At 59.8% G+C, this 15,817-nt stretch overlaps 1 protein-coding gene across 7 annotated transcripts in view; it reads right to left on the reverse strand.

The window, feature by feature from the left end:
• SEPTIN9 (septin 9) overlaps positions 1–15,817 on the reverse strand; it is a 144,839-nt gene that overhangs the window by 108,113 nt on the left and 20,909 nt on the right. Inside the window, exon 1 of one of the 7 annotated variants that reach the window (XM_079134188.1) lies at positions 8,761–8,937. The exons of the other annotated variants lie outside the window; for them this stretch is intronic. Coding sequence (XP_078990314.1) covers positions 8,761–8,782 — 22 coding nt within the window. The 5' untranslated portion in view covers positions 8,783–8,937. Of the gene's footprint in view, positions 1–8,760; positions 8,938–15,817 lie in introns of those variants that run through there. 7 annotated transcript variants of the gene reach the window in all.

Raw genomic sequence — 15,817 nt, forward strand, 5'->3', positions numbered from 1 at the left:
CTGAAATCATGTAAACTGTGTTGGCTGGCCACCATAAGATCAAGTTAGAAATCAATAACTATCCAATATTTAGAAGAATCTTGACTATTTGCAGACTAAATAATATGCTTCTAAAAATCCACGAATCCAAAAAGAAGTCACGAGGGAAATTTGATAGTATTTCAAAGAATGATAATGAAAACACAGCATATCAAAGAAACGGGATGAGGCTAAAGTGAGGCGTGGAGGGAAACGAAACATGCTCTCCTTAGAGAAGAGCGCTGGGGTGGCGCAAGCCTGTGATGCCAGTGACCTGGAGGCTGAGTCAGGAGGATTGCAAGTTGGAGGCCAGCCTCAGCAACTTAGAGAGGCCCGTCTCAAAAAACAAAGAGGGCTGGGGGTGTGGCCCAGTGGTTCAATAGAGCACTGCTGGGTTCAATACCATAATAAATAAACAAACATATACAAACAAAAACACCAAATGTCTGACAAAAGACCAGAATCCAGACGGAATGAGGAAAAGCCAAGAGCCTGATCGTTGAAATGGGCAACAGAGATGAGAAGAGGTTTCACGGAGGAGGAGTGTGAGAGTGGCTAACAGATACGCCACACGAGTCCCCCCTGGCAAATGCAAATCAAACACCCACCCGCAGGACTCAACCCTGAGGGCGCCCACACCATGTGCTGGCAGACACTTGGGGCCACCAGGACCTCGTGCTGGTGGGACTGCCACGGGCGGCCACTCTGGGGAAAGGCGCGGCAGATTCCTGGAATTCAGCTTCCGCCTCCGCTGCGGCTGGGCATTTGCACGAGGGAACCAAGCGCTTGTCCAGGGGGCCTGGTGACAGCCCCTGCCCGCCAGCGCTACTCACCGGGCCCACCAGCAGGAAAATGGCCAAAAGGCCACAGGAGGTTCGCGAGTGGACCAGGCTGGGCGTAAGAAGGGGCTCAGCGCGGGTGCCTGCGGGGGCGCGGAGGGCTCTCCAAACAGGCAAACCCGCAAATCAGCCGCTGGTGGGACAGTGGGAACCGAGGTGGCGCCGCAGAGTGGGAGGGGCCTGGGGACTTCCCGGGGCTCTGTGTTCTGATGGGGTGCAGTGTCCCCATCTGTCAAAATCTGGAGAACAGTACACTGACCCTCCCGTGGCCCACGGACGTCACCTCAAGAAGGAAAAGTGCCACCGACGAGGGGCAAGCCGAAGGGTCTAGGGGCCTTGTGAACCGATGTTTGCAGCTCATCTTGGAATGCGTCCCCGGAAAGCCTGATGGCGTGGGCAGAGGGACGACGAAGCACACGGAGCCACTGGCCACCGGGCCCCGGGCACGGGGGCGATTGCGCTGATTCCGTCATCTTTCCTGTATGCTCTGAGCGCTTCATGGAAAGTTGGGGAAATGTAAGCGCCTGAGACGCGTCAACCCCAAATCCGACCGGTCCAGAGGCGGGGGCACTGGGCACCCCTCCCTCCCTCTCCCCCTTTCCTGAGCCAGGGCTTCAGCTCTCAGTGCCCCACCCAGATGGGACAGGAACCCCTGTCCTGTGCCTGGGAGCTTCCTTCTGTCCTCAGGGCACTTCCCATTCTCCTCGTCACTTCCCTGGCCTGCACCCAGCAGGGCAGTCAGCGGAAACCACAGATCAGAGAAGACACCAGCCCAGGCCCAGCGGCTCTCGAGGGCTCGCAGCGCCGCCTGCTGGGCAAGGGGCTCTCTGTGCGCAGCCCCAGGGGTCTTGCGGCCGCCAGTCCCTCCCCACCTCCCGCCAGAGCAGACCCCCACACCCACGCTGCAAGGCAGGGGTGCCCGGGCACAGGAGGCCAGAAAACGCCGCCCTCTGGCTGCGCCCGGCCTCCAGTTCCCAGGGCACCCTCCTCCACAAACACAGACGGGGCGTGGACGGAGGCCACCCTGTCTGGGCAGAGCCGGCCCCAGGCCCTTGCGGTCCCTGGGGCATGGCGACCCCAGGACCAGGAGCTGTGAAGGCTCCTGCACGTGTGGACATGGTGCAGCTGAAGCTCCTTTATCCCCGTCCCACAGCCTGGCTGAGAGCCCTGCTTCCTGCTGGAGGGACAAGTCCAGGCTGAGGGCTGCCCAGAGTGAGCGGGGCCCGAGTGAAGCCACCGGAAGGTGAGGCCATGGAAAAGCAGGGCTTCTGCTGCTGGGGCCCCTGGACAGTCCGCAGCACGCTCTCTGAGGGACACGGGGTTGGGGGCTTTAGGGAGAGGGGTGTGCAGACCCCCAACTTATTACAGAGGCTCCTTTGTCCCACCACCTGCTCTGGCCCTGCGCAGGTGAGAGGAATGTTACCCCGGAAAGGTCAGAGAGAGAATCCAGGGGAGACTGCCCGAGGGGCCTGGCTGAGCCGGCGACCACCCCAAGAGCAGCCCCAAACTCAGGAGCTGCGGGGGCGGCAGCTCACAGCCACCGGCAGGAGGTAGCGTCCGTCCCCAGATCCATGAGTCCCTCTCAGAGCGACCTGGAAGGGCGCCCAGCCTCCTGAGCAGCCCCCTGACTCACAGCCCATGTGGAGGGGGCTGGGGGCAGGCTGCCCCGTGGGGGTGCCGGGATTCCCCACCCTTGTCTCCCAGGCAGCACGCCACGCAGAGGGCAGAGCATCCGGGAACGCAGGAGCCACAGGGGTGGGGTCTGTCTTGGAGAAGGGGCAGGGACAGGGAGCGCAGAATTTGAGGGGCCGGCCCAACGTTACGGGCAGGGACAGACTCCACGCCCCACCGGCTGGCTGCCTGGCCTCCCCGCAGCCTCCCTAGTCGAGGCCTCTCCCAGGGATGGAAGTGGAAGCCCCTGACCTCGGCTGGGGCTCCTATAAGGAGAGGGAGGCTCTGATTTTGCCCCAGCCCCAAGGGCTGGGCGAGAGCCGCCAGGATCTTCACACAGCCCTGAGCCAGGGGACCAAAGCGGGGGAGAACTTTGGAAGTCACAGGACGGTGGCAGAGCCCAGGCACTAGGCACGAGGCTACCACACAGGGAGGCGGCACCGGCAGGCCCTGGGAGGACCACGCTGCGAGCACTGCTCCCTCTGCCTACACCTGCGTCCCTGCCTTGAGGCTGCCGGCTCCCAGGGCCACCTTCCCAGGGTCAGGTCACAGCACCTTGTCCCAGCCAAGGGTACCAAAGCCCAGCTGGGCCCAGAAGCAGCAAGTGCCCCTTCTTAAAGAAGCAGCCCAGGCCCAGGCAGCTGCCACATCAGCCTCTGTCTTCTTCGACCACCTGGGGCCCCTAGCAAAGAGCCCCCACTGCAGTGACTACAATCCATCCCTCCAGCCTCCTGCTTCCCCTCCTTTCCTGCCACCAGCCACACAGCAGCTGCAGGGCACTGAGGTCCCACCACAGCCAAGAATAAAATCAAGTCCTCGCCAGGGCCTCCAAGGCCCTGCATGACCTGTCTCCACCTGTCCTGGGGCTTCAGTCCTTCTCCTCTATAGCTCTGCAGGCACTCAAGCCTTGAGGTTCAACCTCAGGGCCTTTGCACTGGCTACCAACCTAGCAAGAACTGCACCTTTCTCTCTGAGCTTCCTCACAGCCCTTATCTGAAACCATCTAGTGACTTGTTTATTTGCTGCCTGACATCCAGTGCAGGCTGCACGTCCCAAGGAACCAGGCACCGCATCCCTCTCTCTCCTCACTGTAGACCAAGAATCTAGGCGAGTGCTGTCACACGGCAGGACCTCCATGCCTATTTGCTAAATGAACGGGAGCAAGCTGTGTCCAACAGGGACGTGATGATGGGAGAAAAGGTCGAAGCGGAGGCTGTGAATGGAGGCTTCCTGCACCTGCTGGTGGAGGCAGATCTGGGAAAGTGGAAGAGCGGCCAGGAGCACTCGGGGTTTCACAGGAAGGCTGCAGAGGCCCCGCCTCTTCGGGATTCCAAGGGTTGTGTCGCTGTGTTTATTTAGCTTTGCTTGAGTCACAGTTTCCTCTCAACTCAGGGGATGGGGGTGGATCTGGGGTCAGAGGCGTAAGGGGGAGACCTGTGCGCACAGCAGAAAGACACCTCCGGGGCTGAGCTCTACCTCTCTGGCCTGAGCTCCATGTGGCCCAAATCGGTTCTCCAAACGGGGCCACACCTACCACAACCCACACCAGACCCCTCCCCAGAGCACACTGACCCTTCCTGTCCCGAGAGCCACTGCCCAGCCCTGGGCTTCAGGAGCCCCTCAGGGGCCTCTCAGCTCCCGCACGCGTGGGCTTGAGCCGAAGCACCCAGAACCTACACCACGGACCTGCTAGCGCAGCGCAGGGCAGGTGAGGCAGGCGGGAGATGGGAGCGGGGGCGGCTCTGGGCATCCTGCTGCCTGTGCCGGTCTGGCACCAGAGCCAGGCAGGAAGCAGCAGTGGCCCAGGCTGGGCAGGCGGGCAGGCGGGCAGGGAGGTGCTGCACCCAGGTGGAGCAGGCTGGGCAAGAATAACCCCATCAGGCCGGAGCGGGAGACGAGTCCCCTTCCCAGCTCCCTCCAACGGTGGCACTGCCAGAGGCAGGTACGGCAGAGGAGGCTGCATCCACAAAGTCAGAGAGGCCTGGGGTGGGACCTGTAAATGCCTGAGTCCCGAGAGCCGGGGAGGTGGGCGGCTGAGGGACAAGTCCCTGGAAGCCACAGCTAGCCGCTCCCCTCCAGGGCCTTCCAACCCATCCAACTGACAGGGCTCCACAGGGCCCGTGTGGGCCAGCACGAGCAGGCCCTGGGCGTGCTGTGCAGTGAGCGGCAAGTCCTCCCCAGACTTCTGGGTCAGGAGGGAAGTCCTGACAGTGCCCAGGAAGCTGGGGTTGGTCTCTCCCACCCCGTCACCTGACTCCCTCAGCCCCATGCCACGGGGCCCTTGCAGCTCTCGGCAGACCTGGCTGGAGCCTAGACCACTCCTCACCCCTCGGCGCCTTCCCGAGGGCAGCCCTTCCTGACCTGGCTCCCTCCTCCCGGCCGCTGCCCTGTGCTCGCTCACACGGTGTTTCAGTGGTTCAGTGCTGTGCAGCCCTGAGGCCAAGGCCCTGCCTTGTGCTCCACGGTACCCAGTGCGAGCACACAGTGGGCACCGCTTGTGGATGAACAGCATGCATGCGATGTCAAGGTCAGAGTCCGAGACTGCTCTTGCAGTCCAGAGCGGCCACAGTGAGCACCCCCACCAGTGTGAAGCCGCGCCGATCTCGTGCAGTGGGGTCATTTGACGTACTCCTTTAATGCACAGCAATTCCTAGAGGGACTTTATGAGAACTAAAGCACAAGCAGCAAAATGTCGGGGCAGACTTGAAGCTTGCGAGGAATCATGCTGACTCGGATCTGTGTGTCTTGCCCCAGCCTCACCCCTCTGCCCACCACCTAGCCGGTCCTGGGGAGCTGTGTCAGCTGGGCACAGGGTCACAGGGGGGCTCTGGGCCTGCAGGAAGGCTCCTGCCTGTCCCTGGAATTCCACGCAGGGCTAGGCCTCCTCACACCTCACCAGGGGTAAGCAACCACAAGGAAACATCAGTGGCCACATCAAAGGCCCAGGTGGGCCACTGAGGGGTCTGGGACACAGAACCATCTTGTGCATCCAGGACGCATGGGGACTGTAGGGGACTAAAAGGATGGTGGTCCCCAAAGGATGTCCACCGGGAGCCTGTGAGTGTGGCCTTATTCAGGAAAATGGTCCCTGCAGATGGAATTAAGTCAAGGACCTCAAGATGCGATCATCCCCAGTCACCCAGTGGGCCTGAAATCGGTGAGTGTCCTTATAAGAAAGGCAAAGGGACATCAGGGACAGGAAAGAAGCCATGTGATGAGGAAGAGGCTGGAGTGAGGTGTCCACAGCCAAGGAATGCCAAGGACTGCGGCCACCAGCAGCAGCTGGGAGAGGTGCCCAGCAGGTTCGCCCACAGAGACCCAGAGGATCTGCACGCTGTCTTCCAGAGCTGGGAGAGTGTGCACTTCTGAGTGAGCCACTAGGAAATCCCCACAGGGACCAAAGTCCGGCTGGTAAGAAAGGAAAAAAGCAAGGAGGACCCAAACCTCTCATCCTGGGGCCAAGAGCAAAGCCAGAGCACTCCACACAGGCAGGAGGCCAGTGGCCCTCAGCGCCCACCCAGGTGGGGGGTTCGAACTCCCCAGGGATTCAGAGATGAGGGGCCACAGAACGAGGACAGAAGGGACAGCGAGGCATGACCTCCAGGGGCCTCTAGCTACCTGCTGGTCCACAGCAGAGGGTCCAGTCCGAGAGGAGCAGGGCCCCAGCTGTGCCCCGCTGCACTGGCCAAACGCCTACCAGGAGCAGATGCCCAGTGCCAGGGCAGCCAGGCAGCTCCAGGACCCCATGCCGGCACGGTGACCGCCCAGCGACTTCGGCTGCTGCCCAGCCTCCCCGCTGGGCCGCTCCTGCCCTCCCGCGGCCCCGCAGCACCAGCTCTCAGTGGAAAGTTCCCTTCTCGGAGATTCTCTCCCTACTGAAGTACAAGCTCTTGGAACGAGATAAAACTGCTTAATTTGTAAAAGCCACAAAGCCAGTCCAAAACAAAAAAATCCCGACCTTGGCTGGAGGAACGGCCTTCTGTGCCGCGGCAGCCTGTCCCTGCTCCCGTGACTCACGTTGGCAGGCCCCGCTGACGAGCAGGCGGCATCTTCCCAGGGGAAGGCGGTGGCCTCAGAGAGGGCAGGGACGACCCCAGGCTGCCTGGTTCCCAAACCAGGCAAGGGGAGAGAGGAAGAAAGAGGAAGCAGCCAAGAGCTGCTGGCGCCTGCTGAAGCCCCTTCCCTGAGGCCGGGCAGACCACCGTGGACCCACGAGGGCAGGACCACACCCCCGCCCCCTCCCAGACAGCTGCTGGGCAGCCAGGCTGGACCCAACAGCCAGGGGGCGTAAGCAGCGTCCACAGCTGCATCTGGGAGTCAGTGGGTGGGGCAGGCCTCTGACCACACCTGCATGCACCCTCGCCCCAGGCCCAGGGCCCCCTGCAGCACCGGTAAGGACTGAAGCAGCTGTCACTGCATCTGATGGTGGACAAAGGGCATGAGCCAGTGGCCCCAGCGAGAAGAGAAGGCAGAGAGAGAGGACGCCACCTAGGGGCCCTGTGGGTACCTCCTCCAGGTCACCCATCAGGGACAGGACGAGATCTTGCCCTCCCAGAACTGGATAAGCGCTCAGCTCAATGAAGGACCACAGTGGAGGCCTGGAGGCCTGGCCCGGGAGGAGCATGGTGGGGAGGCAGCTCTGGGTTTTCCTCCTGGTTCCTAGTGCCAGTTTACAACTGAGTTTTAGGAGGGAAAAAAAAGCTTTTTAAAATGAAAACACATACAAACGTGGATTGTGCTCTGGCTTTCAGATCCTCAGGTGGTCACCCAACGGGCCTTGTGTGGTCATCTATGAAATGAGGGCTGGGGCTGGGGCGTGGCTCAGCAATATAGCACTTGCCCAGCATCCTTCAGGCCTCGAGTCTGATGCCCAGCACCACTAAATCAATCAATCAACACAGGCTGGACCCGAGGCCCCTCCGGCCGGAACACTGGAGTGACCTGTGGGCTGGAACTGAGGAGGCAGCAGGGCGCACTCTCTGCTCAGAGCAGTCTGTGGCAGGTGGCCTGCTCCAGGGTATCTCCACACACCAGCACAGGCCTGGAGAGGGTCTCTCCGGGTGGCCCCTGCCCCCAGCTCCTGCAGATGGAGCACTGGAATCCTGGCTCTGCACCCATCAGAGCTCATGCAGAACAAGCCGAGCTGCGGTTTCACTGCGCAGCCTCCTGCCATGCCTGCTAGTATGTGCGCCAGAACACACATGTCCCTCCAGCAGGACCCTGCCAGCCAGCCGCCCAGAGCTGCCCAGCAAATTCTGACCCTGCCTGGCAAATAGCAGGGGAGAAGCCCATTCTCCCAATGGGCCACTAAGGGGTCTTTTACAGACCCCCCAACACACACATACACACGGTGGTGGCGAACAGACTAGGGCCACTGGTACTTATAGGACGGCATTCTTAGGTGCAGCCTGACCCAGGGCACTTCAGAACACCGGGAGCCAGGAGCGTGACTCACACCGTAGGATTCCTCATCCGCGGGGTCCCCCAGCACTTGGCCCAGAGGGGTGGGCCCAAGCGCAGGGACAGTGGTGAATGCAGTTCCCGAGGTCTGCAAACCCGCTCAGCACGCGCCGGAGAACTGCCAAGGCCTGGCCTGGATAGGAGGGTTTTCTCACTGCGGAGGCCAACGCAGGGGAGACTCCGTTCTTTCATTTATCCATCCATGCCCCGCCCCACCGGCCTGTGCCTGCGCGGAGGGTCCGCGGGAGCCTATGGCCACATGTGCACGCGCGCGCACGAGAGCGCACAGATGCGCGCGCACGCCTCTGAGCGCCGGGAGCCTCCATCTCTATAATCAACTGCCAGGGAGGCCCAGAACAGCTATTTCAGGGAGGAGACCAACACAGCCTTGAAGACAGACTTGGGCTGGCAGCAAAAGCACAAACCGCACGGTGGACAAACAGGCCTGGCTGCCCCCGCCCCAGCGCCACGGCAGGCCCCCCTGCCCCGGGGCCCACGTTCACCGTGGTCCCAGATGCCAAACTGGCACGTTGGAAAATGAAAGAGAAATTGAGAGGAGAGAGGAGAGCCGGGTTTAAATAAAAGCCAGACTTGGGAGCGCTTAGGTTTGGGAACAACATTCCAACCCACGAACTGAGACCAGTCAAAAGGAAAAGAAATATTTCTCCAAAAATGAGTAAAAGTGACCCTTGGGTCTTATTTCCCAGAGCAGCAATAACGCTGAGTCCGGGGAACAGGGCGGGGGAGTGGGCGAGGGGGGCCGTCCGCCTACCTGTGATCCGGTCCCTCTCCATTCCTACGGGTATATTTAGCAGCAGGCGGGAGTCCCGGCGTCCCTGGTTCGGAGGCGGGCGTCCTCCCCTTTCTCACCCCGACCGTCGCCCTCCCTCTCTCTGCCTCCTCCTCCTCCTCCTCCAAAAACACTCTTTGTCTGGTCTAATTTCTTCAATCTGTTGCAATCACGAATGCATCCAAATTACCACATTTCCATGTGCTGATCATATGTTTGTGCTCCAAACTGAAGTAGCATTGTCTCTTCGAAACGGGAGGGAAAAGGCAGCAAGAGGAGAGAGAGGGGAGGGGGGAAACGCTGGGGAAAGAGGGCCAGAGGTGGGCCCGGAGGGATCCCGCAGCCCAGGGTCCTCCCGCGAGGACCAGCGCCCGGCCTTCAGAGCGGTGGCTTCAGCCGTCCAGCGTGCAGCTTCCGGCGGCAGCCTCTTCTCTCCACCCCCTCCAGCCCCCGCCGCCGAGCCTCGCTGCTCCTTTTTAATATCCACTTGGAGATGCTTAACTTAGGCTCTTGGAAACCAACTCGCAGAGTCAAATTCCTGGCGACTTCCAAAGTCTTTCATTTTCCCCGTCCAGCGATGCCGCGATTTCCTGGGGTTTAAGTGTTTAAAAAGCCCAGTTCCTGCTGCCTGCCTCGCCTGCCTCTGCCGGCGCTGGCCAGGCCCTTCCTTGGCACCCCCACTGGGTTGGCTGGGAGATGGCCACCTCCCCAGGCACGCGGACTGGGAGAAGGTTCCAGAGCACCTGCCCAGGATGAACCCTGCAAAGGTGCCCCTGTCTTGTGAGCCTGCCTGCAGTGTCAGAGGGAGCTGCGTCCCCACCCCAGCAGAGGCTTCCTGGAAGATTCCTGCCACACAGCATGAGTCAGTAAGTCTCGGCAGTCCCCTGGGAGGGAGCAAGTCCTCTTGCTGCTGATTTCCCCAGACTCCAGGGCTCCCTGCCTTTTCTTGCTAGAGTCCCAGGGGATGCTCACCGGGAACCAGGGGGTCCCGCTAGCACCTGGTCAGTGTCTGGGCTTGGGGGAGGGATTCGGCAGAGAAGGTGGAAGGAGGGCCAGTGAGTCCCAGGGTGGGGTAGGGGCATCCCCGCCTCCAGGGCCTCGGCAAACCTGAAATAGAGGTTTTGCTTTCTCATTCGTTTAAAGAAAATGTGTATTTGTGCCAATGTTAAGACTGAGGCTACTTCCCTAAAAACTCCAAAATTTCAGCTTCTCTTGACAAAGTGGGGGGGATGTGGTCAGACAGGGGCACTTCCTGCCTGGTCTGAAGACTGCAGTCCTCCTGGCCTTTGCTCCAGTCCCCACCGGCTCATCTTACACATTTCCCCTAGGTTCCTGCCCCCCAGAGGCCCCTGGGTTTACATTCCCTGCCCCCAGGGCAGGTGAGTTCTATGCGGCCAGGCAAGGCTCAGGTATGCTTGCTCGCAGCTGGAGGACAGAGCCAAAGGCCCTGAAGTGTCACTGACCCCTCCCTGCCTGGGACAGGACACCAAATGTCGGAGAGTTCCTACAGCAAGGGCATTTTTTTGCAGGATTTTTTTTTTTGGGGGGGGGGGCAATTTCCAGCCTTCTGGGAAACACCAAACACCTGGAGCACAGCCCTAGAGAGAGTCAGCACACAGAGCAGGTGGGGACAGCGTCTTCCTCAGGCACTGCAGTGGGCCAAAGCAAGGCCCCCGAAGACACCACGTCCTAGTTCCTAGAGCGCGTAACTGTGACTGACTTGGGAAAGGGTTTTTGCAGGGGTGACTAAGTGAAGGATGGAGACCTGGCCCTGATCATCCGGTAGATCCTAAAGGCTGTCACGTGTGCTCACGTAAGAGAGGGGTGTGACCTGCACAAAGGAGGACAGAGAACATGAAGAGAGGGGGCAAAGACACTGCCTTGAAGGCTGGCGTGCTTCGGCCACCAGCCAAGCAATGCCTGGAGCCACCGGAGGCTGGAAGAGCAGCAGGGCCTCCCCCAGGCCTCTGGAGGGAGCCCGGCCTTGCCAACAACTGGATTCAGACCAGCGGAGCTCAGTTCAGACGGGCAGCTCCAGAGTCATGAGAGGACAAATCCGTGTGGTTTCTACCCACCCAGTCTGTGGGAGCTTGTCATAGCAGCCACAGGACCGAAGCCGGCACCCCAGACGGACTGAGGGCCACGTTCACTTCTGTTACTAAACCTCCAAAAGAGTTAGACCCACCACTGACCACCACTGACCACCACTGACTCAGAATGGGGAGAATCGCGGAGGCTTGGGGTTGATCTGTTGACGCTTTCCTGACTTTGAAAATAAATTCTTTATTGTTTTTTTCCGATTATAAAGGTGATGTCTGTTCATTGTATTAAGTTTAGGAACTACAGAAGAAGTATAAAGAAGAAACCCTGTTAATCCCACATGAGTCTCTCCAACACCAAGTCCCTCTGTCAGGCAAGCCACGAAGGCCGGAGAGGCCGCAGACCCCGCCAGCCGGTGGAAACGGGGTGGTGGCCAAGGCCAGGGCTGCACACGCGCTGGGTCACTGCTGTGGTGGGCGCGGTGCCTAGCTCAGCCTTGACCCTCACTTCTTCACCGCATAGTTTGGCTCAAGGTCTTTTTCCCCACTGTGCCTAAAAATCCAAGCATTCTGGCCCAAGCAGGGGATAATTTGAAACCCAAAACCTGGCGGGGCCCATTGGCTCCAAGGAGGCCTGCATTAGTCACAAGCCGGCTCCGAGGCAGGGTGCAGAGGTAAGGCCAGGCTGCAAGGAGGACAAGGATCCAGCTCAGCGTGGGCACGGAGGGCACACCTGCCAGGCTAGCCTGCCTCCCAGCAGGGGGTCCTGCGAGGCTCCTCCTCCAGGGGAATAGTGAGGAGGTTTCTGTGGTCGCCTGTCGTCACAGCCCTGTCTCACACTCACCAGGCACGTCAGCAAATCAACCCACAGCGGCTCAGCTTCACCCAGCCCTTCCCAGACTGGACCCAGGCTTGCCGTTCTGGGAACTGCAGCTGTGCCGGCCCACAAGCCCCAGCTCCCATCCCTGACCTGTCCACAGTCAGGTGCCATCACCCAACAGCCCTTCCAGGTGAGTCTCAGGCAGCATCTCCGTCCCTCACCTCACATCAGACGCCCTGGTGGCTTTGCGATGTCCCTGTCACCAGTTCTCAGGCCCTTCTAACTACAGAGAGGGGCTCACTGACACAGAGTCTCCTTGGAGAAGCAGCCAGGCGCCCAAGGAGGGTAAGGAGGGAGAGTGAGGACCACTTCGCCCTGAGACCCTGGCGGGGCCCCAGGGAGGCCAGAACTGGCACACAAGAAGGAGGGCCAATCACTCTGCTCTGACTCTGCTCCAGGGCACTCTGTCAAAGGAAATTATGTCAAGCGGCCATGCTTCACTCCCCGACTGGGCCTGAGAGCCATTTCTATTTCAAGGCTCAGTCAAATGCCTCCTCTCTTGGGGAGCCCTCCATGGTTGCTCCCTCCCCTCCCATCCTGCCCCCAAATGCAGCTGGGCCCTCACGGAAAATGCTGCGATTGGTGTCTTCTTGGTCTTGACTTTCCTCCTCAGTGGAAATGCATGCCCCAAATTCATGTCTGCAGACTGAGCCCATGCTCAGTATAAAAATAAAAAAAGGTATGGGTCACTTCTCTTTCGCTACCCACCTCTCTCCGCATCTGGGCCCAGCAGTGGGTTCAGTTCAGTTGCCCCAAACACACCACCTGAGCACCAGAGCCTTGCTTTAGTTCCCTCCAGGAAGTACATGGCGTGCCCCAGCACCGTTGAGAGGGGACAAAAAGTACCAGGTGTCCCCATGGGGGCCTGAGATGCCAACACCAACCAGGAGGCCCTGGGGCTGGCTCAGCCATCTGGGAAAGCAAGCACACTCATACCTGATCTGATGTGGGCAAGGGTGGCCCCTGGCATCGGGCTGACAGGATGGCACCACCTTGCTCCTGAGACACACCTGGGGAGGGTCACTCAAGGAGTCAGGGAGGAAGAATCTGCTGAAAGCAGACTTTCTAATGGTCTGGGCTCAGATTTTCAGCCACCTGCCATGTCCCCTCCCTACTGCAGGGACTTGGAAACCTGCGGGATGAGTACCAGTTACAGGGGATGTGCAGACTCTCACTTGAGATGACTCTTCTAAGCACACAGCAGCACACACCTGTAATCTTGGTGACTTGGGAGGCTGAGGCGGGAGAATCACAGATTTGAGGTAAGCCTCTGCAACTTAAGGAGACTCTAATTCAAAATAAAATACAATTTAAAAAAGGGCTGGTGTTGTAGCTCAGTCGTAAAGTACCCTGGTTTTAATCCCTCATACCAAAAATAAATAAATGAAATAAAAAATGACTTTTCTGTTCATTTCCTGCTCTTTCCCAGACTTGACCACTGAAGCTTGCCTCCCTGAATTAAAGATAAAGGAGCTCGATCCCAGGGCCCCAGGGTGCTGACCCGGCCGCAGTCGCTGCCGCTGTGCCGGCTGCAGAGCAAGTGGCCCCAGCCCAGGCTGTGGCAGCCTCCAGTGCAAGCCATGTCCCAGCCTCGGGTGGGCTGCATCTTCTCTGGAATCTTCTCTGCGCTTTTTATGATGCCTCAAGGTTCGTCTGTTCCTGAATAAATAAAAGCCAACTCCTCTCTGCTCCCGGGGCTGCTGCTGGTTCACTGGTGCTAACGGCATGGGCCAGCCGACTGCTTTGGGAGCCCTTCCAGGTCAGCGTGGAAGGAAACCAAGAGGATGGGAGAAGCAGCCCAGCCAGGGCCGGATTCCACCGCTAACGGCCCTCGCGCTCAGCCATCCGTCCAGGGCTGCAGCCTGCCCGGAGCCGGAGTTGGCGCTCCCCTCTAAAGGGGGCCTTGGCCAGCGCCTGCACAGAGCAAGACAGATGGGGAGGCCGGGTCCCTCTCAGGTGGGGAGGCCAGGGTCGCTCTTAGACTGTGCCAGGAGCTGGCACGTCCACCTCCCCACGGAGCCAACTGCTGCTCCACAGGTGCCCAGGGAATGTTTCTGGATGAACCGTGACTGACATCCAGCAAGTTCCGATCCACACCAGTCCTCCCACAGAGCTCTCTGCAAGGATGTCCTTGTTGGATACCCGCCGCCTGCCGCCTGCCGTCTGCCGCCTGGCAGCCTCCCATGGCCGGTGCGCCATGACAGGGCCGCTGTTGACCTGCTGATGATTTGAGTTCAAGCCTAGCACTGCCTGGTCCCTCAAAACCTTTCACTGTCTCCCTCCCACTCCCTGGAGACAGGGCCTCCTCAGGACCACCCTCCCCAGAAGATGAAAAAAGGGAAGAGCTACTTCTTAGCCAAGCCAAAGAGAGCCGATATTCTATTTTAAACTAACCTTTTAATTGTTCTCTTTAGCTGCACCTGACAGTAGAGTGCATTTTGACACATTATACACACACGGGGTGCGACTCATTCCAACTAGCACCCCTTCTCGCGGCTGCCCATGATGGGGAGTTACACCGGCTGTGTGTCCAGCTAGCCTCTGCTGCCCAGCCGCCTCCTGCCAGGTGCAGGGCAATGCTTACTGTCTGCTCCGCTCTGCAAAAACCCCACCGTGGGGCAGCAGGGACAGAGTAACTAAGGCCAACCTGCTGAAGGGACGTCACAACCGGAGCCATGTTATCCTGCTGCCCAGCAGGGGCCAGAGGGAGGAGAGGGCTACTTCCAGAGAGAATGATGCCTGCAGAGGTGACATCGAGCCAGGACGGAAACACAGACTGGAAAAGGGAGTCGGGCCAGGCAGGGGAGATTCCCAGCCTGGTACTCAGGGCTTGCGGTGGCCGCATGGAGAGAAGGGGACCCAAGGTTCTGCAAGCGAGAGGACTACAGCCAGGCCTGTGGCAAACAGTTAGGTGGCGGGAGCCTGGCCTGGGGCAGGGTCTTGGTAAGTGCCCCCTGGCTGTGCATAGGGAGGGGCCTGCGGCAGGGAGACGGTGGGGACAAGGACATCCAAGGAGGGACCGAGGAGGCCAGACCAGAACATGACCAAGACCTCGAGCAGCCCACCGAGGGTACTGAGGAAGATGGGGAATTGACCAGGTTTAGGCCACCTGTTGACCTGGGGGTGCTGGGGAGGCAGAGGTCAAGGTCGGCACTGGGCTTCCTGCTTCCTCAGGGGTGGCAAGGCCGAAGCATTAGAGGAATAGGAGGAGGCACAGGTATCCGAGGCGGGAGAGGAAGGAAGGAGTGAGGGGTGCCCGGGGAGGCCAGCAGCAAGGTCCCGCCAGCCCACCCCTCCATCTGCTCCTCCACCAGGCGTACTTTTGCCGGCATGGCTGGGTACAGCAGCTAGCCATCCAACGCACATGCCCGGAGCAGCTACTCTGCACCAGGGCAGCATGGCACGGTGCCCGGGAGACAGCTGGCGCTGGCTTGGCAGGCCCGCCTCATGGCCCTACTGTCTACTGGAGTGGTGGCAATTAAACTATTAGTTGCAGCCAAGTGTCATGAGTGTTAGGCCAGCACTCTCTGGGGGGGCCTGGCCAGGCCTGCAGCTGGGCAGTCTTCCTCAAAGAGGGGCAGAAAGACGGGCAGCAGGGAATGGGGAGCACCAGACCCCGAGGAGGCCCTTTCCTGCCTCAGCGCCCCCCAGGGCTCAGACACCAAGGCGGAGTATGTCAGGATAGGGGCTGTCTCTCCACGACAGCCTGGCAGAGGGTGTGTATGAGGGTTCTGCTGCTGCTATAACCAAGTACCACAAATGGGACCCAACAGAGTTTGGAGGCCAGAAGTCCAAAACCAAGGTGCCGCAGGGCCAGGCTCCTCCGAAGGTTCTGGGAGAGGGTCCTGCCTGACCCTTCCCAGGCGACCCCTGTGGTGGCTGCATACTCCCATCTCTGCCTGGCCTTCACATGCTTCTCCTCTGCTTTCTTATGAGGACCCGTTACTGGAATTACGGTCCCTAACTCAGGTTACCTCATCTTGAGTTCTTATCATCTGCAAAGGTCCTATTTCCAGGTCCGGTCACATTCTGGACTTGACCTTTGGGCAGTGACGTCATCCAGTGCAGTACAGAGGGCATGATGGTGGGGCTGGGCAGGAGGTCAAAGAGCCCAGAGATA

This window comes from Sciurus vulgaris, assembly GCF_902686455.1.
Source record: "Sciurus vulgaris genome assembly, chromosome: 3".
Lineage (NCBI taxonomy): Eukaryota > Metazoa > Chordata > Mammalia > Rodentia > Sciuridae > Sciurus > Sciurus vulgaris.